This window comes from Anabrus simplex, chromosome 11 (assembly GCF_040414725.1).
Source record: "Anabrus simplex isolate iqAnaSimp1 chromosome 11, ASM4041472v1, whole genome shotgun sequence".
Classification (NCBI taxonomy): Eukaryota; Metazoa; Arthropoda; class Insecta; order Orthoptera; family Tettigoniidae; genus Anabrus; species Anabrus simplex.
The window spans coordinates 26,907,542-26,931,500 of NC_090275.1; the positions used below are offsets into that span (position 1 = coordinate 26,907,542).

The 23,959-nt window shown below is 40.6% G+C and overlaps 1 protein-coding gene across 1 annotated transcript in view; it reads right to left on the reverse strand.

Moving 5' to 3' along the window:
• Positions 1 to 538: 538 nt before the first annotated feature.
• LOC136883045 (stabilizer of axonemal microtubules 1) overlaps positions 539 to 23,959 on the reverse strand; it is a 33,855-nt gene continuing 10,434 nt past the window's right edge. Inside the window, exons 3-5 of the mRNA XM_067155186.2 lie at positions 20,665 to 20,732; positions 12,771 to 12,822; positions 539 to 625 (exon numbers count right to left, since the gene is read on the reverse strand). Of these exons, the coding sequence (XP_067011287.1) occupies positions 619 to 625; positions 12,771 to 12,822; positions 20,665 to 20,732 (127 nt within the window). The 3' untranslated portion in view covers positions 539 to 618. The remainder of the gene's footprint in view (positions 626 to 12,770; positions 12,823 to 20,664; positions 20,733 to 23,959) is intronic.

Consider the following 23,959-nt stretch of genomic DNA (forward strand, 5'->3'; position numbering starts at 1 on the left):
GCCCTTGTAAGGCAGACCCTCCGATGAGGGTGGGCGGCATCTGCCATATACAGGTAATTGCGTGTTAGTGTGGTGGAGGGTAGTGTTGCGTGTGGTGTGTGAGTTGCAGGGATGTTGGGGATAGCACAAACACCCAGCCCCCGGGCCATTGGAATTAACCAATGAAGGTTAAAATCCCCGACCCGGCCAGGAATCGAACCCGGGACTCTCTGAACTGAAGGTCAGTACACTGACCATTCAGCCAACGAGTCCGACGATTTAAAGATAAGAAGTATAGAACTAAATGAGGCCACAGCACTAGTTGCAAATAGAGGATTGTGGAGACGTTTAGTATAAATGCACAGAGGCTTGCAGACTGAATGCTGAAAGGCATAATAGTCTATAATGATAATGTATGTATGTATGTATGTATGTATATTTGATGCACCAAATAGTTTACAAAACAACTAATTACATTGAAAAACTCTTTGAAACATAAATAAAATATATTCTGTAATATTAAGATTACAGAACATTAATTTACAAGTGTCTTCCTCTTGTGATGAGAGGTCAATACAATACAATGGTATTGTCACAAACTGCAGCAGTTTTCCAGATCCATTGTTATATGCTTTGCTGTCAGCAGCTGCAACACAAGGAATACAGTATAAATATTTGAGTAAGCGATGGAAAGCACAAACAACTACAAGTCATACATAGAAAGATTCAACTCCATTCAATTTCCAGTCATCAATGATCTGTTTACTTCATATTTACAATTGATTATCTAGATTTTTCTTAAATATTTTCAATGAACTTAAAAATGTATCAAACATTTCCCTTGATAATTTATTCCAATCCCTTACTCCCCAATCTGTCCTCTTGAATTCTAACTTTATCTTCATATTATGATGAAATGAAATGTCGTATGGCTTTTAGTGCTGGGATATCCCAGGAAGGGTTCGGCTCGCCAAGGTGCAGGTCTTTCTATTTGACGCCCGTAGGTTGATGAAGATGAAATGATGATGAAGACAACACATACACCCAGCCCCCGTGCCGTAGGAATTAACCAATTAAGGTTAAAATCCCCGACCCGGCCGGGAATCGAACCGGGGAACCTCTGAACCGAAAGCCAGTATGCTGACCGTTCAGCCAACGAGTCGGACCTTCATATTAAAAGCTCCACTCAAGCTTACTTTTATACTTATGTCATTTCATCCCAACTCCTCACTGACAGCTCAAAACATACTACATAACACTGAAATGAAATGGCGTACCGGTATGGCTTTTAGTGCCGGGAGTTTCTGAGTTTCTGCTCGCCAGATGCAGGTCCTTTTATATGTTGCCCTTAGGTGACCTGCGTGTCAGGGTGCGAAATCGCACGGGGGAGGAGGGATTTCCCCCCCACCAACGATTTTATCGCAAAAGTCACCCCCCCCCCCCACTAAAACTGCCCAGGGGGAATTCTTTCATTATAAAATAATGAGGAAAATTCAGAACACATACACTTTATAACTGAAATTAATGATTTTTACTGCGCATATTTTCATAAAAACATCAGCAGTAATTCAAGTGACTGCTAGACCTTGAGCAATAAAACAAGACAGCTGTGGCAACTCCGCACCTGCAGCCTATAGTTCATGTTTAACTCTGGGAAGTACATCTGAAACCCAGGCAAAAATGTAACTTGAGCTTTCCTCCCTTGTCATTGCTCTAAGTAGCTCCTGTACTTCTTGGAGAGGGTGTGATTCCGGTAGGTATCAATAGGACAATATTCACTTCAAGTGTCTAAAAACCGACAAATTGGTTCAGTCAACACTTAGCCCTGGTAGAGGAAGATTCTACTAATAAAGCAATAAATCAGGACAAATCTCACCTCGTCTGGCCTTTCTTAAGAAAGGGACAGTCTGTCATAAACTTCTCAACTGATTGGAATAACTTTCTAATATTTATCAGTCTTGCTATAACAACAAAATTCAAACAAAAACATCTAAAATTTACATTTTTCTGAGGATTGGGGTAATTTACTTACAGGGGATTGTTATACCCCCTCCCCCCGCTGGATACTGCCTGAAATGGACACTAGTGTTTAAGTCCTATGTTCCTTCTCCCCCCCCCCCCACCATTTCTTTCTGATTTTGCACCCTGCTGCGCATCCTGATGAGGATGAAATGATGATGAAGACGACACATGCACCCAGCCCCCAATTAACCAATTATGGTTAAAATTCCCGACCCTGCTGGGAATCGACCCGAGACGCTTGTGACCAAAGGCCAGCACCCTAACCATTTAGCCATGGAGCCAGACACCACATAACGCTAGATGCTCAGCAGCGGCCTCTAAACCTGTCCACGTTACTGAGAAAGGGAGTCAGCTCTAAACGAACAAAATAAGGATACAGGTTTGTACTATATTATTACAAAAGAAAAAAGTTCCACACCATTCAATACAGCCATTGGATTCAACCTTGAGGAGTATTTCCCTCTTCCATTAACGCGCGCTGGCAACAGAAGTTTTTTAATGGATGTTGCAGGAAAGGGATATGTTTTAACTTTAAGAAGAATTTATAAAATAGGACTGTTATAATTTGAAGAAACAGCATTTTTCGATTTTAATTTGTACTGTGAACTTTCTTTAACATTCAAGTTGAATGTACTTGATACATACTGCGAATACAGTGTTTTTAATGTGTTAGAACTTGTTTTAAATGTTTATTATGTTTGTGCACACCATCACGTAGACAATGTCTTATTTATGGCTATTTTAATTTAGACTGTTTGTAACAGCTGAAGATGGCTCTTAGGAGCCGAAACATGTGCTGTGTTTTTTGTATATATAATTGATCACTAAGAGTGATTGTAAGGCTGTTTTAATCTTCTGTATCTCGCCAACTGATATAACTTTAAATTTTGGAGTTAATGCGGAACAGTGATGAAGTTTTTAACATGTAACATAGTTGAGCATCTCTTCTCCTTACTCCCAAGTCTTCCCAGTCCAAAGTTTGCAATTTCTTTGTAACACTACTCCTTTGTCAGAAATCACCCCAAACATATTTGTAAGTTTTTTAATGTTACAACAAACAGTATTGAATAGGTGGAAACCTTTAGCTTTTGCTTTACAGTATATTGCTCTTCAATACGGATTAATAAGAAATTTATTACCTATGATCACTCCAAATATATCGTGCTGCTTTCCTTTGAATTTTTTCCAGTTCTCGTATCACCGAGCTCGATAACTGCAGTTGCTTAAGTGCGGCCAGTATCCAGTATTCGGGAGATAGTAGGTTCGAACCCCACTGTCGGCAGCCCTGAAAATGGTTTTCCGTGGTTTCCCATTTTCACACCAGGCAAATGGTGGGGGCTGTACCTTAATTAAGGCCACGGCCGCTTCCTTGCCACTCATAGCCCTTTCCTGTCCCATCGTCGCCGTAAGACCTATCTGTGTCGGTGCGACATAAAACAACTAGCAAAAAAAAAAAAGTTCTCGTATCAAGTAGTCGTGATGAGGGTCCCATAGACTTGAGCCATACTCTAACTGTGGTCTTACCGGAGACTTGTATGCCCTCTCCTTTAAATCCTTACTATAACCCCTAAATACTCTCATAACAAACTACCTCATTAATATGATTACCCCAATGAAGATTATTCCTTATATTAACACTGAGGTACTTACATCAGTGGCGTATACTGAGGGCTACCAAGGGTATCGGTGAAGTCCAAACCTCAAATGGGAATGTTGGAAATCTAAAGCACATTATAATGTACATGTTGTTCAATGTACAAAACTTCAAAGCAATTAGAAAAAGAAAAAGAACATTGCATGTACTTCTGAGAGCAAGGTTATGCGTCCTTCTCCCCTTGACCCACCTCGCGCGGCTTGCTGATGTATGCCCGATAGGTGCAGGGACCAGGGGGATATGTGTGCTTACGTTTCTCATCGTATATCCCTCTTCACCTCATAGATAACAGAGTGCTGATATTTCACTCCCGTTGCTTCTACATCTTTGTAGGAAGACACTGCAGGGCTGCTGTTATAGAAGTAATACAGTTTTCTTTTTATAGGTATATATGCTAAAATGAAATGCAATCCTTCAGGTTTAATGTTCTCTTTTGTGGGTTGGGATCGAACCTGTGATCATGGGTCGAACACCACCACTGATCTCCCGAGGAAGGTAATAAACAGTGAATGATGCGTACGACCTCTGGTAATGCTGTAAAATTCAACATTTGTATTTAATAATAATAGTGCATAGCATTTTTATAGGCATGGTGATGACCTAATGAGGATAAAATGAATGGCGAAGAGGTCATAAACACCCAGTCTCCAAGCCAGGGGAATTAACAGTACGAGAGTTTTGATTCTGAGAACTGAACCAGGGCCATCGGACCAAAGGCAAGCATTCTATACATTTAGCCATAAAGCCAGACTTTAATTTGCTAAACCATAGGCTACCATCTCCTCTGATCAGGTGTTGAGTATTGACAGTAGCAATGGCCAGGGCAGTAGCTTGTGAAGCAGCCTAGACAACACAGTAGGCTACTCCATTGGCTATTGGCTGCAGGTCAAAACTCTTAAAAGGCTTGACATTCACTAAACCAACCATCGAAAAGGAGGACATTTTGGACTCGGCATACGCCACTGACTTACGTCGTTCCCCATGAGGTACTATCACCCCATCAAACAATAATTAAAACTGAGAAGATTTTTCCTCTTGGTGAAACTTACAACTTGACTTTTCATAAAGCCAGACTTTAATTCATACGATTATCTGCTGTCCATCTCACTACATTGTCTAAGTCCCCCTGCAGTCGCTCACAATCTTCCAACTCATTTATTACTCTATACAGTATAACATCATCTGTGATTCCAGTTCTTTATTCATTATGTCAGTTATATACAGTATATAACAAAGGTCCTAGAACAGTGCCCTGCGGGACCCCCTCTTCTTCATTACAGGATCAGGTAATGCTTCACTTACTCAATTCTCTGAGTTCTGTTTTCTAGAAATTCAACCACTCTTTTGTCTAGTCCAATTGCTAATTAATGAACTTCATTCCGGTTACATATTGACTTTAAATCCATCCACGGGCCTATTTAGGACCATGTGGCTCATGTTGGGTCTGCTGTTTCTTCTAGGCCCAGAAAGCTTTCATTCATTTAAATTATTTTCTCCAACCAACCAATAGTTGTATTTAATATGGTTGGACCCACACTTGCAACTAAATTCATCCAAGTTTGAAGCTATGTAAATATTTGACATAGATTTCCATTGCATGTGTTGACTGTATTTTATCTCACGTTTTTTTATGTATCACTTTTTTGTATATGTCTTTCTTCTTTATGTTTTTTAGCTGATGATGACCTCCAGGCTAGGTCGAAACATGTCCTATATAGCTTTTTAGACAGACCATTTATCAAATGGCAAATGTGTATTGAACAGGTGGAATTTATACAATTAAATTCATTCAGAATTTTATCTTAGATAGTCCAATTGCCCTCATTTTCATCAGTAATCTCCCATGTTCTACCCTATCAAGATAGGAATATCAAAAGGAATAGGATAAACACAATGACACGTCAGTGTGAGAAGAAGGACAAATAGAAAACACAAAAGGACAAGGACATATTACACATCCTCATACATCATTGTTTTCAGATCAATTGGCGCTCCCCTCGACAGTCTCACTTCTTCAAGGTACGTTTCTTCTCAGCTCATTTTTCCTTCCCAGCTTTATCAGGAGAACAGGCATCAACACTCATTGAGGGACCATCTTGACAGATCTTCATTCTTAATGTCGGAAATGTAGGATAAGAAGAAACCCAAATAAACACAGGAATCTTTTACCACCCATACCCATCTTTTTTAAAATTACTTTCATTTGGGCCTGTTTAGGACCACAGGGCTCACAATGACTCTTTAAATGGGTCTGCTGTTTCTTCTTGGCCCAGAAAGCTTTTGTTTTCTGGCTGTGTGCCAGCTTTCTCTCTCCTGTCCACTTCGGTCTGGTGGTCCCTGTGTTTTAATAATAATGTAATGTTATTGGATTTAGGTCCCACTAACTAATTTTACAGTTTTCTGGAAACTGTGAGGTGCTGGAATTTAGTCCCGCAGGAGTTCTTTCATGTGCCAGTAAATCTACCGACACGAGGCTGAGATATTTGAGCACATCCAAATACCACCGGACTGAGCCAGGATCAAACCAGCCAAATTGGGGTCAGAAGGGCAGTGCTTCAACTATCTGGGTCACTCAGCCTGGCACCCTGTGTTCTTCTTGCTGGTGAGGGACACTGGGAACACACTCTGCATAGTAATCCGTTGGAAATGGGAGCGATCCTGTATGGTGTCTGGTGGAATTTCTAATTGTTCTAGGTCCTATTTCACTGCGGTAATCCATTTGTTCTTGGAGGCTTTCCCTCTACCTGTTGTGCTGAAGATTTTGGTGAGCCTGCAGGGGTCAATGCGGGTCAAATGACCATGGAAGGCTAGTCACCTTTTCCTCATAGATGTTATTATGTCTTCCTTCCCTCATCCTTGTCTATCCCTTCCAATCTTTCCATCTCACCATAAGACCCCTGTTCAGCATAGCAGGTGAGGCCACCTAGATGAGGTACTCCTGTTCAGTTGTATCCCCGTGACCCAAAGTCTAATGCTCCAGGACACTGCCCTTGAGGTAATGCCCGTATGTCTTGCTGTCGGGAAGTGAATAGAGGAAAGATGGGACAAAAGTGATTGAAGCTTTTTTTTGCTAGTGACATCACAGTGATTTATCGCTGACAGGTTAAAATATCCCTTCCTGCTTCGCACTGTATGTACATTACAGTATAAATCCATCTCCGATGAAAGGAAGAGAACTTACGTACTGCACCCAGTAGAGAGAAGATCCTTGAGAACAAAGTAGTTCTCAGAGAAGACGAAAGGGGAATTTGATCGAAAAAATTGGACTGTACTGAGTCCGAGGGAAAACAACTCTGGAGGGTAAATGGATTAAGAAAGAATGAAAGAAAGAATAAACTCCTTGTTAACATGAAGCATGAAGATGAAAAGATTGTGTAGGTACTGAGTTGTATTAATATGGGATAATTTCTTTATTTCTTCTTCATCTTCTTCTCCGTCTTCAGTTCTCGTCACATAGGTTGATTTGCAGCACTCTTCCATTCTTCTCTTCTTTTGGCCTACTGAGCTCGATAGCTGCAGTCGCTTAAGTGCGGCCAGTATCCAGTATTCGGGAGATAGTGGGTTCGAACCCCACTGTCGGCAGCCTCGAAGATGGTTTTCCGTGGTTTCCTATTTTCACACCAGGCAAATGCTGGAGCTGTACCTTAATTGAGGCCACGGCCCCTTCCTTCCCATTCCTACGCCTTTCCTATCCCATCATCGCCATAAGGCATATATGTGTCATTGCGACGTAAAGCAAATAACAAAAAAAAAAAAAAAATATTTTGGCCTTTCTTTTCAGTTTCATGTAGTTTGAATGTTTCATATCTGACATGATTTGGCTCATGTATTCCAGATGCGGCCTTCCTTGCTGATTTTGCCCTTCTATGCAGCCCTCTGCTATTGCTTATTAGCACTGTATTATGGCGCAGCAGATGACCTATCAGTCGGTCTTGTCTAATCTGAATCTGATGCCAAAGACGCCTTGATTCTCCTGCTCTAGCGAACACCACATCATTCGTTACTCTGCCCATCCACCTAATTTTGAGCATTCTGTGATGGCACTAAGTTTCTAAAGTTTCAAGTCTCCTGTACTGTCCACAGCCATACAAGGAAACATCCCAAACAAATGCTTATATCAGTCTCTTCGTTAGTTTGAAACTGAGGTCATTAAATATAAACAAGCTTTTCTCTGAGCTGAAAGTTGCTAATTATCTCTCGTCTACTTCGACTGTCTCTTGTTATTCTACTTCCCAAGTATTATTTATCTATTTATCTGAATACAGTATTCAGAGGTTCTTTGAGCAGCTGACTCTTGTAGTACAAAATCAGTATATAGATGTGATAAAAATGTCACATTAAACTTTGAAACTGGGTGATTTTTATAAAAAAGGGGTACATTTAGGAAATATGTATCATCATCATCATCCTCCTCCTTTCCGCTTATTCAGCTCTTGCCATGTCAGGGCATTTATGACACTAATCAACCTTCCCCTCTCCTTCCACTGTTACTCATCCATCACTTTGACCCAGTCCAGGTTTCTTCTTGCACTCCTCTTTATTGAATCAATCCATCTTGTTCTAGATCTCCCTCTTGATCTCTTTCTCTTGAAGTTCATCTCCAACATCTTTTTTGGTACTCTTTTCACATCCATCCTCTTAATATGTCCAAATCATCTTAGTTTATTTCTATCAGTTCTTTCATTTAGGTTTTCTATTCCAAATTTATTTCTACTGTAACATCTTTGTTTCTCACTCTGTTTTTTTTATTTTATATATACAGTAGAGTCTCGATTATCCGACTTAAACGGGACTTGGAGTACGTCGGATCACCGAAAATGTCGGATAATACGGAATAACTTTGAAAATGAACTAAAACAAACAGGAAGGCTATACTGTATTATGTACAATGTTTTACGGGACTCGATGTATTGACTTATTAATTCAATTGTACAGTAGATGCAGTACTGTTTTCTTACTACGCCTGTAGCCAGGTGCAGACGTCTTGGCTTGGGCTGCAAGAGTTTTGATATCATCATCTTGAAATTCTGCCCAGTCTCATCACAATTAAAAATCTGATCACCGGGTAATCCTTCAGCAAGAATTATTTCTTGAAATTGTCTTTTAAATTTCACAACCTCATCGGATTTAGCTAACAGTTTTTCTCCACAGATATTAAGCTGCCCAATGCCGTACCGTTTTTTTTCCACCGATCAAGCCACCCAGCACTGGCAGTAAAATTAGGGTCCCTTTATTAAACTACTTCTGGATATACACCGCCATTTCTTGCAGAATGGGGCCAGATATTGATAAGCCCTTTTCCTGGTTTTTAGTGAACCAAAAAAATAGTACTTCACTTACTTTTTCGTACTCACATTTTTCATTGTTCTTTTTCTAATTTTCAGTGCATCACTTGTTGCTCTGGTAGAGCACCACTTTTCAATTTTTTCCCTCGTATGTTTCCAGTCTCCCACTGTAACACGTCCAACAGCATAATCTGAAGCCATTTCTCGGAGAGTTTCCCCTTTGTCCAGTCTCTTTAACCCACTCTACTTGTCTTCCACAGAAACAATCACTTTCTTACGTTTACTCGCCATACTCACAGAGGATATGAAAACTATAACATCCGCACCCAACCAGTACTACACTGAACAATCCTACCGCATAACTGCCAGTGCTTGTCCGACAGTCGCACCCTCCACATCCCGTGCCCCAGAATTGCATCCACCTAAAGTTCAAATTAAGACTACCAGTGTCGGATAACACGGAGTGTCGGATAAGCGAAGGTCGGTTGAGCGAGACTCTACTGTATATATTTTTTTTTTACAAGTTGCTTTACGTCACACTGACACAGATAGGTCTTATGGTGATGATGGTATAGGAGAGAGCTAGGAGTGGGAAGGAAACGGCCATGGTCTTAATTAAGGTACAGTCCCTGCATTTTCCTGGTGTGAAAATGGGAAATCAGGGAAAACCATCTTCAGGACTGTCGACAGTGGGTTTTGAACCCACTATCTTCTGAATACTGGCCGCACTTAAGCGACTGTGGCTACCAAGCTCAGTTTCTCATTTCATCTTTCCTTGTCTTTTCTATCACTCTTCTTATATACCGTATAATCTCGAATACCACCCGCCACCGAAAAAGATCCGCACCCTTATTTTGAAAGAACAAAATTTAAAAAAAAGTGAAGTCAAAATTATTTACACTACAATCTTTACTAACACACATCAAATGATTAGAAAGTACAAATAAAAGAAAACAAACATTTCCAGAACGATATCCAACGAGTTCCTTTGCGATCTCTAATGCCTTTAGCGGACACATTTCGGCTGACACACCATATCCCAATTCCTGCCTTTCTGTCACATATTTATAAAGTTTTTTTTTTTCAATTTCTGGAAACTGTGCACTGAGTCCATGAAAAGCTCTATGATCACTGTACCGGGCGGTACACCTCCACGCCGCTAATTTAAAAATTGCGCCAGGTGAAACTCCTCTGCTGGAGGAAGTCTGAACTTTATCTACGCTGTTAATTCTTTACCTTCTCAGAAGATGTCACCACGTGGAAAATTTTGAGTTTTTGAACTGTGTCATTTTTGATGTGTTTTGGTTTCGCTTGAAGTAAGAAGTGTAAACCTTCTCTCCTAGAGGACACTACTGAAGATCAACAATAGTGCAACCTAGTGCGGAGTCAAAGAACTATTTTGTTGGAGAAAATTTAATTTCAAGAGTTTGTTCTTTGTTAAATTTCTTTCAGTCATTGTTTAAGTTGGCAATATTCACCCCTTCTTTCCCCTTGTGTTGAACCTAACCAATCCCGAATTTCTTAAATTAATTTCTATCCAATCAGATGTATCTTCCCCCAACTTGAATATGTTGCTGTGTCCTACCCAATAAAGTGTTTGTGGGAGGGTGTTTTCATTCCCCTAACGCCTAGAAACTTCCGCGAGAGTATTTAAACTGCTGATTTTTGGGTCTCTCGGCCACTTCTGTTCCATCTTTCAGTGTATTAAGTACATAGCAGGAGGCGGGAAGCGCCTCTTTCCTCGGCAGCGGTCAACAACAAGGTAAGGGCCGATTAATAAATTCTTTCTTTGCTAGCTCAGCAGTTTAACTTTCGGGGCGGGTTCTAAGCGTTCCACTATGTAACCTTTTCCTAAAATGTAACTTCTCTTTTCATCTATTCTCTTGTAAAGCTACATTCTGGGATAGAGAGTGCTAACCCTCTCGAGCTCCCACTCACATTGTCTGGAGGTGAACTTATTTTCTCAACCAATTCTTCCGTAATGTAATGTAAATTGTTATTTTCTTAAGTCACCTCTGTAGTATGGGATTAGCCCTTGCACTAACGGCCTAAGGCCAAGTAGGTCTTAAACAAAGTGTATTAGGAGTGCAAGTTCGCCTCCCCTCAAATTGTATTTTAGAGGTCATGTATTAACCTTCTTGTCATTTAATAGACCTCAGTAGGTTGGGTATTTTACCCCTGTGTATATGTCCTTTGAGGACAGCTTAAAGGTGGAGTTTGGTGTGGCCTGGGAGAGGCTTAAAATTGAGAGCGAGTGGCTCTTTTGAAAATTGTATATTGTATGCCTCGAGGAGGCTTTTCAGTGTAATTTGGAGCAAGGGCTCCTAGGTATGAATGGGGTTTTCTGCCCCTCCGTTAAAATTGTGTTTGGGGTAAAACTGAGCTGATTGCCCAAGAATTATGTTTCTGACTTTTGAAGCCCCAAATGGGGTACCTATGTAAATGTATTTTTTTTCAATTGTGTTTCGGCTACTAAGTACCTGTTCTATTTGTTGTTACCTAATTTTGAAAAGAAAATATAACCTTGTTAAATTTTAAAATTAATTTCACTTTAGTAGCTTGAGACCTATTCACCACCCAGCACCTTCTTTCATGCATAACTACCACCAAAACACGGTAACAATCACCATTACATGTTAACAACACATTTTTCTTCTTTCTCCAATCGCGAATGCACGACTTGTCAATATCGTATTTCCTATTGGCGGCAAATTTCCAATAATGTTGGCTTCCCGAACTACTTTCATTTTCTCACTCGCAGTAAAAGATTGCAAACGCTTTGTGGAATTCATGTTGATACTCCGAGAACGTACGTGAGACTGACGCCAAGTGTGGAAGTAGCGTATACTGAGAGCGGAGAGAGCATTGTTGCCAAGCCGCGCCGGCGGTGATGCCCGATTTACGCGCATTCGGAAAGATAAATTTCCCAAAATTTTAAATAAGACCCGCACCCAATTTTGGAAGCGATATTTTCGAAAAAACTGTGCGGGTGGTATTTGAGATTGTACGGTATTTTATTTTGCTGGCTTGAATTCTACTCTCCTCGATAGTTGTCATTGCCCATATTTCAGCCACATAACTTAGGTCAATATGGGTGCATAATACATTTGGTACATTATCTCTTTACACTTCCTTATTCTAGACAAGGTTTCTTACACTCTGGTAGAATGCATCGCCCAGTTTCACCTTCGTGCTAATCTTCATGTCCAGCCTTGTATTCTGCATTAATTCATTCCCTAGGTATTTGAAACTGTCCACAATTTCAAGGCTTTGACCACAAATTTTCACAATGCCTTTCCCTTGTCTTTTCCCCCTTGATATCACCATGGTCTTGCTTTTCTCTGCACCGATTTTCATACCATACGTTTTAATTTTTTGTTCAATGTATCAAGTTGTTCTTGTATTTCTTTGCTGTTCATTCCCCAGACCACAATATTGTCTGCAAATATTAATAAGTTCATCTCTCTATTCCCATATGCTTCCTCTGTCTCCTTTAGAATTTCATCATAATTGTTAGAAACAGAAGAGGTGATGACACACTCCCCTGGCTTAGTCCAGTTTCACTTCTAAACCATTCCATTTGCAACCAGACTAATATGCTGCTGATGCAATTGTTGTATGTTGCTTGCCCCATTTCCATGGTTTGTGAACCCAGATACATTTTGACCATGGTTTCTCAAACTTTCACTGACATACATCTGTGGCATATCAATAGCTCTACCAGCACAGATTACTTAGTCGTACCAGCTTAAATTCAACACTGATTACAATTTTACAGAATTAAAAATATAAAGCTCAATGTTGCTAAACCTGCAAGGCTGTATACTTACACTCCAGGGCAGCATGGATCAAAACACGATGCTTTGCAGCAGTCTTGTTTAGCTGTAACAAGCACATATAGAGATGAAAACTTCAAATGTTCATTACAGCAAAGGGTTGAGGATAATATTACCTAAGTCCATACATATATATACAGGGTCTCTCATAAAGACCATCGAAGTGGTGTTTTTACACTCCAATACGTAAACCGTAGTATGGGAGGTGCGCGCTTAGTTCTTGACCTCGCAAGCAGCCTGCACGTGTTTGACCTGGCAAGCATCAGTCGCCAATCTAAATCTCAGCTGTTAACATGGTGAAACAGTTATCACTGCAACACCATATTTTTGTATGTAAAAGTTCTGGTTTCATCTTAATGGTCATGTGAACAGTCATAACTCTCGCTATTGATAGGCAGAAAATCGTAATGGTGTTTGTGAAGTCCCTCAAGATTGGTGTTTGATGCGCTGTTAGTGCAAGATGAATAATTGGGCCCATTTTTTTTCAAGATGACAGTAAATGCAGAGAGGTACCAAGATGACATTATGACACCATTCTTCCATCAATTAATGGAAGAAGCAAAATCGCATGGGTGGTTTCAACAAGATTCAGCTCCTGATCGTACAGCAGAAGATTCCTTTCTTACTTACAATCTCGGAGGTGTTTGCAGGCAGAGTGTTCAGTGCTGGTCTATTTCCCTCTCATTCTCCAGATCTAACAGTGGGCAATTTTTACTTGCAGAGTAAATTGAAAGAAAAAGTGTATCAAACAAATCCTCGCACATTGGAAGAACTGAAAGAGAACATTACAAATGAAATCAGAAACATTGCAGTGACAGAACTCACTCTCGTCATCCAGAATGTAGTGCCTGTACAACCCAGGAAGGACGACACATTTCTTATAAGGTAAGGTTTCATATACACTTAAAGCAGGGCAGCCGTGGGCGGCGTAATTTCGGCTGAGGCAGTTGCCATAGTGCAGAGTACAAACACCGAATGTTCAGTCTTAGTTTATATGAGAGACCCTGTACATACATACAATTTGTTGTAAGTTCTTAGTCTTTTACCAGGCACCTCCCGCCTCCTGCTTCACATACACACACTTAGTTAGATGTTGATCAAGTGGCCAAGAGACGTGAAAATCCGCAGTTTATAAACCCTCCGGGAAAGTTCGAGACCTTTCATGAATAATGAAGCCACACCCTCTCAGTTTTATTGGTAGATGAAAAGTTACACACAAAATCGAAGAAGAAATATGTGATTGGTTGGACATTAATTACAGAAATTCTTGATTGGTTAAATTCAAAACAGGCGGAAAGAAAGGATAAATATTGCCAACCCAAAAATGAATGAACGAAATTTAGTAAAGGAAAAACTTATGAAAACAAAATTTCTTCTGAAAGGTCTTTCACTTCGCACCAGGGTGCATGATCATAGTTTTGTAGTGACATCTATGAGAGAATGTCTACACTTCTTGATCAATGAAGAACAAAACAAATAGAAATTCACACAGTACTGGCAACTTCATAATCACAAAATTACGGTAGTGACCTCTTCTGAGGAAAAGTTTAAGTAGGTCTAGTTCCAAGTTCAGTGTTTCTCCTGTACAGGAGTTCAAATTGGCGCAAGATTTAAATGTGCGGCGTAGGGGTATACCGCCCGGTACACTCATGATTACTTGTAGGCCTAAGGACTCACTCACTTGCTTTGTACAAGAGAGAATGTTTTCAGTCATTGGATAGAATTATGCTTAAGCACTGGCTGTTTACACAAAAGATAGAGAAATATACGTATCCCCAATCTTAAAGCACGTTGTTTGAAGACTTAACACGAAAAGTAAATTGATTTTGTGGTACTGGATCACATCTGAACACTGTCCTCTTTTATCACGCTTTTATTTAAGGTATTTGCGCTTTCTTTCTAGCAAACAGAAACATCACAACTATACTGTACTATCTGAGAATGTTGACATGTAAGAATTTTAAACCATATCAATATCCACACATTTATAAAAGTTCTCTATTTACACTGATGAGTACAGCGGAGGGAGCTTTTATACAAACAGCTGAGATTTCAACATGCTCTGCTTGCTGCAGTGATTCTCTTGCAGACGGAGTTGCTGATGCTAGTACTAGTTTATTATTTACTAACTCTATGGTCTCAGCGATATGTGAATAGGCCAGCCATACCGCAAGGCATGCAGTTCATAGAGGACCTTATGGGCGACTCTTATCCACCTATCAGAGAAAGCTGTACTTAAGTGCACTCTCTTGTGCTTTCAACCTGATGTTGTGTTGTTCACAGATCCAAACAAGGTTGCCAGATTACCAGTATCTGAATGTGTATCGATCTTTGACTCGATAACAACACTCAATATGAAGGATGAGATCGCTAATTGCTGTATATTATTTCTTTCATTCTGGTGGTTCTGCAGCTCTGGAGATCGTATTATAAAGCCGGTCCTAGTCCATAACATCCTCGTAGATTCTGTAGCCAAGATAATCTCCTTCTTTCAATTTTACCTTGTAAGATAAACTGAAGGAGTCTCTATTTATCATTTTGAAAGATATGGTCAACGTACTCTAGTTTCTTCTTTTTGATGTTGTGCATGACCTCTAGCTATGTTCAGGTGGAGTACTTCAGTGCTGTATATTATATAAACCCATGATACTGTGAGCAGGTGTTGGTAGCACCAGATCTTAAAAGATCAATGTTTTTTGGTGGTGTTCTCTGTTAGGGTCCAGGTCTCAATACCATAAAGTAAGGCAGAAAATACATAACACTGAAGTAAACTGAGACACAGATTAATATTAAAGTCCCTGTTACAGAGAATTTTACTTATTCTCTTGAATTCAGTCCTTGCCTGTTCAATCTGAGACCTAATTTCAACAGCATTGTTGTGGTTGTGATCAAGTACAAAGTACGTAGCTGAGACACTTAAAGCATTGGACTTTCTCCAGTGATGTGCCAGCTACTGTCAAGTTAACAGGTTGAATGACATGTTTTTTTGGCCATTATTTCTTACTCATAAATCATAATACTGATGAGGAACCTAACATGGTTGTTGATATTGTTCTCCTGTTCTTAACAAGGGTCAATTCCGTATCAGTCTTATAAATATTTTCTGGGTCAGATTAATTTTTTTAAAATTTCTTTGCCCACTCTGCATTTTAAAGACAGGAAGCTAGGTAGAAGGATAGGAACACTTGCAAAGGATGAACGCAGACACTGATCAGTACAGTACAGTAGAGGGAACAGTAGAAAGGAGAGGTGAGGATATAAATAAGTACATATAAAGACAAGAATAAACTTCATTTCTTCACATACTGATGTCTGTTTCTATCACATACATATATTTTCAATCTTAGAATATATTTAACAATGGAATGCCTATTACAATTCCTATAACAATCATTATAACATTCTTAAAAATATAATACAGTATTTTTAATAACAATTAACTTTTAAATTACACTATTATACCAATATAGATGGTCCGTTATTGGACATTATAAATTTTCTAGCTAACTCATTCTTGGTTGCTAGCGTTTCACCCCAGTATGCTAAGTTGGGCTCCTCACTTGGTAAATAGCACACTTACCAAGATGCATAGCTAGTGCATACCATGGAGGTCACTGTGTAGGCTACTTGGAGCCACTGGCATTATAAATTTTCTAGCTAACTCATTCTTGGTAGCTAGCGTTTCACCCCAGTATGCTAAGTTGGGCTCCTCAGTTGGTAAATAGCACACTTACCAAGATGCATAGCTAGTGCATACCATGGAGGTCACTGTGTAGGCTACTTGGAGCCACTGGCATGCCAATAAATCTACCGACACGAGGCTGTCGTATTTGAGCACCTTCAAATACCACCGGACTGAGCCAGGATCGAACCTGCCAAGTCGGGGTCAAGAAGAAACTAGAGTACGTTGACCATATCTTTCAAAGTGATAAGTAGAGACTCTTTCAGCTTATCTTACAAGGTAAAATTGAAGGAAGGAGAATATCTTGGCTACAGAATCTACGAGGATGGTTATGGACTCAGCGCCTTTACTCTTTGCTGACTTGCTGAGAACAAGAATCAGATTACCCTGCTGACAGCTGTACTATTTGAGGTTCCCTACGGGAATCAACATCTGTATCACTTGATGGCCAGGCAGGCATCAATTTTTGAAAATGAGATAAAGTCTCTTATACTGTAGTGCATTGACACTGCCGGTGGTTCCAAGTAGCCTACGCAGTGGCCTCCACAGTATGCACTAGCCATGCGTCTTGGTGGGTTTTCTATTTACCAACTGAGGAACCCAACTTAGCACACTGTGGTGAAATGTTGGCAATCAGGAATGAGTTAGCTGGAAAATGTATGATGTCCAATAACGCTTTTTTTTTTTGCTAGTGGTTTTACGTCGCACCGACACAGATAGGTCGTATGGCGACGATGGGATAGGAAAGGTCTAGGAGTGGGAAGGAAGCGGCCGTGACCTTAATTAAGGTACAGCCCCAGCATTTGCCTGGTGTGAAAATGGGAAACCACGGAAAACCATTTTCAGGGCTGCCGACAGTGGGGTTCTCCCGAATACTGGATACTGGCCGCACTTAAGCGACTGCAGCTATCGAGCTCGGTTGTCCAATAACGGACCAACTATATCGGTATTATAAATTTACTCATTTGGGACAAATATTTCAGGTTCCCTATGGGAATCAACATCCATACCATTACACTGGTAGTTTATAACATACTTAGTTTCTTTTACGAAAATATAAGTTAAGAAAATTCAGTGAAATCATAGGTTTTAAACAAGAATGATTATAACAGGGGAATTTCATTTGTTGTAGGTTCTTACTTGAGAGAGAGAGAATCCACTTAGGATAGCTGTCCTAATTCTAGGGAAACCATAAAGGTTCAGCCCACTGATTAATCCATAAGGAGGAGGAGGAGGAGGAGGAGGAGGAGGAGGAGGAGGAGGAGGAGGAGGAGGAGGATACTTGACTACTCATTATTTTATTTACACTTCAGGAGAGATATCAGCTTATCGATAGTAAGTGACCATGGGACTTTTACTTAAATTAACATACCAGACTTTAAACCACTGTGATTTTTTTAAATTTTAACTTTAAAATGCCACTTGAATTAGTGAGAGGAAAGCAAAGAGGGCACCGAAATGTTATTACATTTTTGGCTCTTTTATCTCCAATTTAAATACTAAACAATTGTTCTTCCTCCTAATGCTATCCCATAGGTGCAGGGTACATTTCATGGATCACAGAACGCCATTTTGTTCTAATCGAACATGTAAGCTGGGAGTAGGTTGACACATTTTTGATCTGACATAATCATATCCAACAATTGTTACTTGGCTCTTCCACTTACGCGTCGATCATTTACTTCAGAATGTAATGTTTTACAAGCAACTGTTTCACACGCAGCATGTCTGACATGGGCGTACCACTAGAGGCATCTTGCCCATATATTTTTCATAAATTCTTATGAACTCCATTCACCGACTGATTGTAGGAATCAATCGAGAGATGTTCCACCATTCAACACTTTATATAAAATATAACATTTATTAAATAATTACTGGTTTCAATTCCCTTGGAATCATCATCAGTTCAAAGCAAAAGAAATAAATCAAAAGGGTATTACAACACATTCAACATGAAATCTGCCTTTAAACACACTTAAAATGGTTGACATGCGTTATATGTCATAAAACACATTAAAATTTAGGATCCAGGTCACAAATAATTGGAGTGCGTTTGTACAATGTTGACTAGAGTTTTAAAACAATATATAAAAACTTGAAGTTGAGGAATGTGATGAAGTTCTTATGTCGTTGCTGAGGATATAAAAAACATGTTAAAAAGTTCATATATTCATAGTCGAATCATTGAAGAAAAATAATAAAAAGCATGTATCAAAATTGACGATCTTGTGAAAGTGGCGATATTAAGATAATTTGCAGTTAAGACAGTTTGCCAAGGCATTGGGGAGACATTCTTTGTTGTTTTGCAACAGCTGCTGTATGTTGAAAATCTCACTATTGATGTTGTTGTTGAAGGTAAAAAGTTAAGTGGTTTTCTTTATTTTTCATCAACGATTGACTACGAATATATGAACATTTTTTACATATTATTTTTATGATGATGATGATGATGTTTGTTGTTCAAAGGGGCCTAGCAGCTAGGTCATTGGCCCCATATGTTATATTTTTAAATCCACAGCAACAACATAAAAACTTCATAGCATAAGTCATAAAATATGACCGACTGATTGTGTCACTGCAGATGTTGTCCAATTATGTAATTCCCATGCTCCATCGAAGCATCCGTATCTTCATGATGTATAGTTTGTGTTCCACACTCTTCATACCTGGCCAACATTCTGAAACATACAGCACGACTGGGCAGACCACAGTGTGATTTATCACAGATTTAAGATGGATTGATGTTTGGCAGTCACGGAGTAAACCAATGTCATCTCTCCACTGCATCCAAGTAACGTTTATCCTTGCTTGGACCTAATTATAAGGTTATACATGGTAGGCAAAATAAAATTGGCCCAGAAAATATTTATAAGACTGGTGTAGAACTGACCCCTTGTTAACGAACAAGAGAACAGCCCATCACAGGAAATGCTGGAAACCGTGATTAAAATGCACTAATTGGTTGCTGTCACATGTCTCCATGTGTGCACCTCCTGCATGCTCTGTCCTGAGTACATTACCATGTCATTACATGCGAGTGAGTGAGAGAAGCAGATGTGTTTAGTGACCAGTTGAATACAACAAAAAATGGTGCTCACTATAAAAGTGCAAATTCATTGTCAACTGATATGCAAAGCAAGATTCATGGAAAACCTGTGCGGAATTGTTTGGGCAAGAGTTTAAGAGAGGAAGTATTCTGGCAAAACGTCTAGCAAAGTCTGTAATGCAAAACTTAGTGGCAAAATGGTGCGAAACAGACTCTGTAGTGAACAAAAACTGTAACTATCCAAAAAGAATTCAAACACCAGAAAACATTGCTCGAGTGAAGGAAAGCCTGGAACGCAGACTGACAAAATATCAAGACTGTTTATCTGTGCAAGAAGGAATTAAGAGATCAGCATGTTAAAACATGTCCGACTCGTTGGCTGAATGGTCAGTGTACTGGCCTTCAGTTCAGAGGGTCCTGGGTTCAATTCCCGGCCAGGTCGGGGATTTTAACTTTCATTGGTTAATTCCAATGGCTCGAGGGCTGGGTGTTTGTGCTGTCCCCAACATCCCTGCAACTCACACACCACACATAACACTATCCTCCACCACAATAACACGCAGTTACCTACACATGGCAGATGCCGCCCACCCTCATCGGAGGGTCTGCCTTACAAGGGCTGCACTCGGCTAGAAATAGCCATACGAAATTATTATTATATGTTGAAACATTATCAAAAATGATCTTCATATGTATCCTTACAAATTTACTGTTGTGTATGCGTTAAAGCGTCCGGACGAACCTTCACGTGTTCATTATGTGGGAGATGCGCATGTGCAGACGTGATGTAATCTGATTGGGCATCAAAATTACCGCTTCCAGCATTTCCTATGATGGGCAGTTCTCCTGTTCGTTAACAAGGGTAAAATCTGTGTTAGTCTTAGAAAAACTTTCTGGGCCAGTTTTGCCCACCTGGTATTTAAATCCTAACTAAAACTATGTTAGCAGTAAGCCTTCAGCATTCTCTTCCAGTGATACATTGAGGTCTCCGCAAACTTGATATCCACTTATAAAGAGGAAAGCCTACAGAGTAAGTCAAAGCTATCTTCTTTTCATTTTCCGACTATATTTGCAGTTCTTCCAACTATATTCCTGTAATTTTTCTGTGACTCTACACTAGTTATGAATGTATCCACTGAAGTAACTGAAGTTATTACCTGAAGGACAGCACTCATTACATGGAGAACTGGTGCCACACGGTACAAATCTTCCAGGAGCCCGGAAGCTGAAAGCAAATACAGAACATAATATAAGCGTAATATTCTTGTACAAAATTCATATCCTACAATACGATTACATGTCAAACATGTATATAGGTTGAAGGGCATTCACATTTCAAGCTTGCTTGATTCACATACAAAGTTGATCAAAACTTACTGAATGAGGACTAGGGAACCAAATGCCTTTGAGAACTTGTATGAATAGTAACTACGAATTGACGAGTTTGACCATTTTTTGGTCCTAGACGGTCCGTATTGACTGTGATAATTATAAAACTCAAAGGGTCTTATTGGGTCTGCCCTGTCAATCTAGATCTATATATACATATATAAGTAGCTGTGTGTGTCCATATATTTCACCTTGCAGTCGTCCACCTCCGTAGCATACGGTTAGTGTTATTAGCTGCCATCCTCGGGGGCCCGGGTTCGATTCCATGTACTGCCAGAAATTTAAGAATGGCGGGAGGGCTGGTATGTGGTTAAAATGGTACATGCAGCTCACCTCCATTGGGGGGGAGGTGTACCTTGAAAAGAGCTGCACCGCCTCGGGACAAGGACACGAGTTTACTTTACCTTGCAGTCACAACTACCTACCGCAGACCACTGGTGTTTATGTGTGGTTGTAGCCTCAACTCTCCCATCGTGCATTATAGTGGTTGCGTGTCAGTAGCTGTGGTGGTGTGGTAATGTGGGGGGTTGAAAGTGGCCGACTATGTATATAACAATAGACATGTACAGTATGACTTTCAATAATGAGCTGGGTGAAACGTTGAAAGATTCCGGTTCACATGGTCAGCTCTACAATGTTTTCTCGTGTGTTGGACAAGCAGAAAATCTGTTGGTACATGTGCCAGACAAAAGGACATCAAAATATGTAGTGTATAATAATATACCCTGAGTGTCCAAAAGTTATGAGAAGACACTGAATGTGATGTTAATAACGAGTTGCTCCTTCGCGAGCCTTCAAAATGGTAGCAATAGAGTGAGACATCAACTCTACAAGGTGTTGGAATCATTCTGGAGGGATCTGGACCCACACATCTTGCACTGCTACCCACAATTTATCTTGTGTACTTGGTACGCGGTCCATTGAGAACATGCCAGTATCAACAGCGTCCCATAAATGTTCTATTGGATTAAGATCGGGGGATCTGGAGTGCCAATCCATGGTCGTAACTTCATTGGAGTGCTCCTCCAACGACCTGCGTGCTACCACAGAGCGGTGACATGGTGCATTGTCCTGTTGAAACATGGCATCTCCATCAAGATACTCTAGGGCAAGAAAGGGTCTGAAAGAATGTCCACGGGTAACACGCACCTGTCAGCGCTCCCTGCAGCCGGACAATGAGGCCTAATTGTGACCCAGAGAACGTCGCCCAGACCAAAACTGAGCCACCTCCTGCCTGGACACAACCTTGTTCACACGCAGGATTCATAGCTTCATGGGGCACATCCCACACTCTCATGCACCAATCAGCTCTATATAACTGGAACCAGGATTCATCGCATAACAACCCACGCCGCCACTTTTCCATGGTCCATTGCCAATGTTCGTGGGGCCCATGCATGCCATTCAGCTCTGCGTCGAAGTGTCAGCAAAGGGACACGATTTGGTCATTGGCTGGTGAAGCCTATGCGGTGCAGTTGCCTCCTTACAGTCCTGGTAGAAATGGGTTCCTGACTTCCAACATTCAACTGGGCAGTGATCTGACTCACAGTAGCCCATCGAATGCCTAGTGTGGCTCTGCGGAGGTGACGTGATGTCCGTTCATTAAACGCCTGTGGTCTTACCGTGTAGCGGTTTATGTGGGTGGCAACATTCTCTCTGCGATATTGAAGATCTACCCTCAAATTGTTGACCTCGGAAACCTGAATTCATGTGCAATCTCCACAATGCTATGATCCATGTGCCGTGTGCCAATGATCATTCCATGTTCAAAGTTGATTAACTCGCAATGCGTTGCCATCTTCACGACTCTGGTGTCTGTGACAGTCTGCTCAGCTATGCCACAGCAAGCCGCAACACCCAGGGGTCATACATGGAACATTTCTTAATGGGACAACCCTTCCCAGGTCTTTTGGCCATTTATGAGGGCGAATCAAAAAGTAAGGTACACTTTCAAGTTATGGCTATTTATGAAACCACCTATACAAAGGCAGCACGGCTATGACAACATACAATATAAGTTCACTTTCCCACGTAGTCCCCAAGAGACTGTAAACATTTCTCAGAACGGTCAACCAACGTTTTGATTCTGGATGCATAGAAATCACCTCCAGTGCTATGTTACCACCTGAAGACGACTGCTTCACCTTCTCAACATTTCAGAATCGTCGTCCACTGAAATCCTTTTTCAGTTTACCAAACACATGATAATCGCGTGGCACTAAGTCTGGACTCTATGGAGGATGTTGCCATACCTCCCACTTGAATCGCTGCAGCAGTTTGGTCATTTGGCGAGCCGTGTGAGGTGTTGCATTATCATGCAACAAAATCACACCGGCTCTCAATTTTTCCGGTTAAACATTTGACAATACAAAGCCAAGTTGATTGCTGTGCCTTCCGGCATAAATTCCATGCACACCACATCCTCTGTGTCAAAGAACTCTGTCACCTTTACCTTTCCTGCTGAAGGTTGGACCTTGGCCTTCTTTCGTGGTGGTGATGTGGTGTGCACCCATTCCATCAATGTTCTCTTTGTTTTGGGGTTGAAGTGGTGGACCCACATTTCATCCCCTGTAATGGTTTGCCACAGAAACTCATTGCCCTCCACAGAGTACCATTGCAAAAATGCCAGTGACGATTGGAAACATTGTCCCTTGTGAACATCGGTGAGCAGACACAGTTTACGAAATCCAAGGTGCTGGTGAACAATGGAGAACACACTGCCATATGAAACATTCATCACGCTGGCAATTTTCTGCAGTGTTATGCACAGTTTCTCTCTAATGATCCCATGTACACGGTCAACATTTGCAACGGTACTGGACGTTGCAGGTCAACCTTCACGACATTTGTCTGTGAGATACGTACGACCAGCATCAAATTGCTTACACCATTTTACAATACATGGGTGAGTAATTGCACGCTCATCATATACAGCAGTGATTTCATGACGAATGTCCGTGCAATTGAGCTGTTTATCCCATAGAAATTTGTTTGTTGCACGCACCTCCAATTTGGAGTGAACATCCAGTTGACGCGCCATTGAGCCTAGCCCGCTCTGCACAC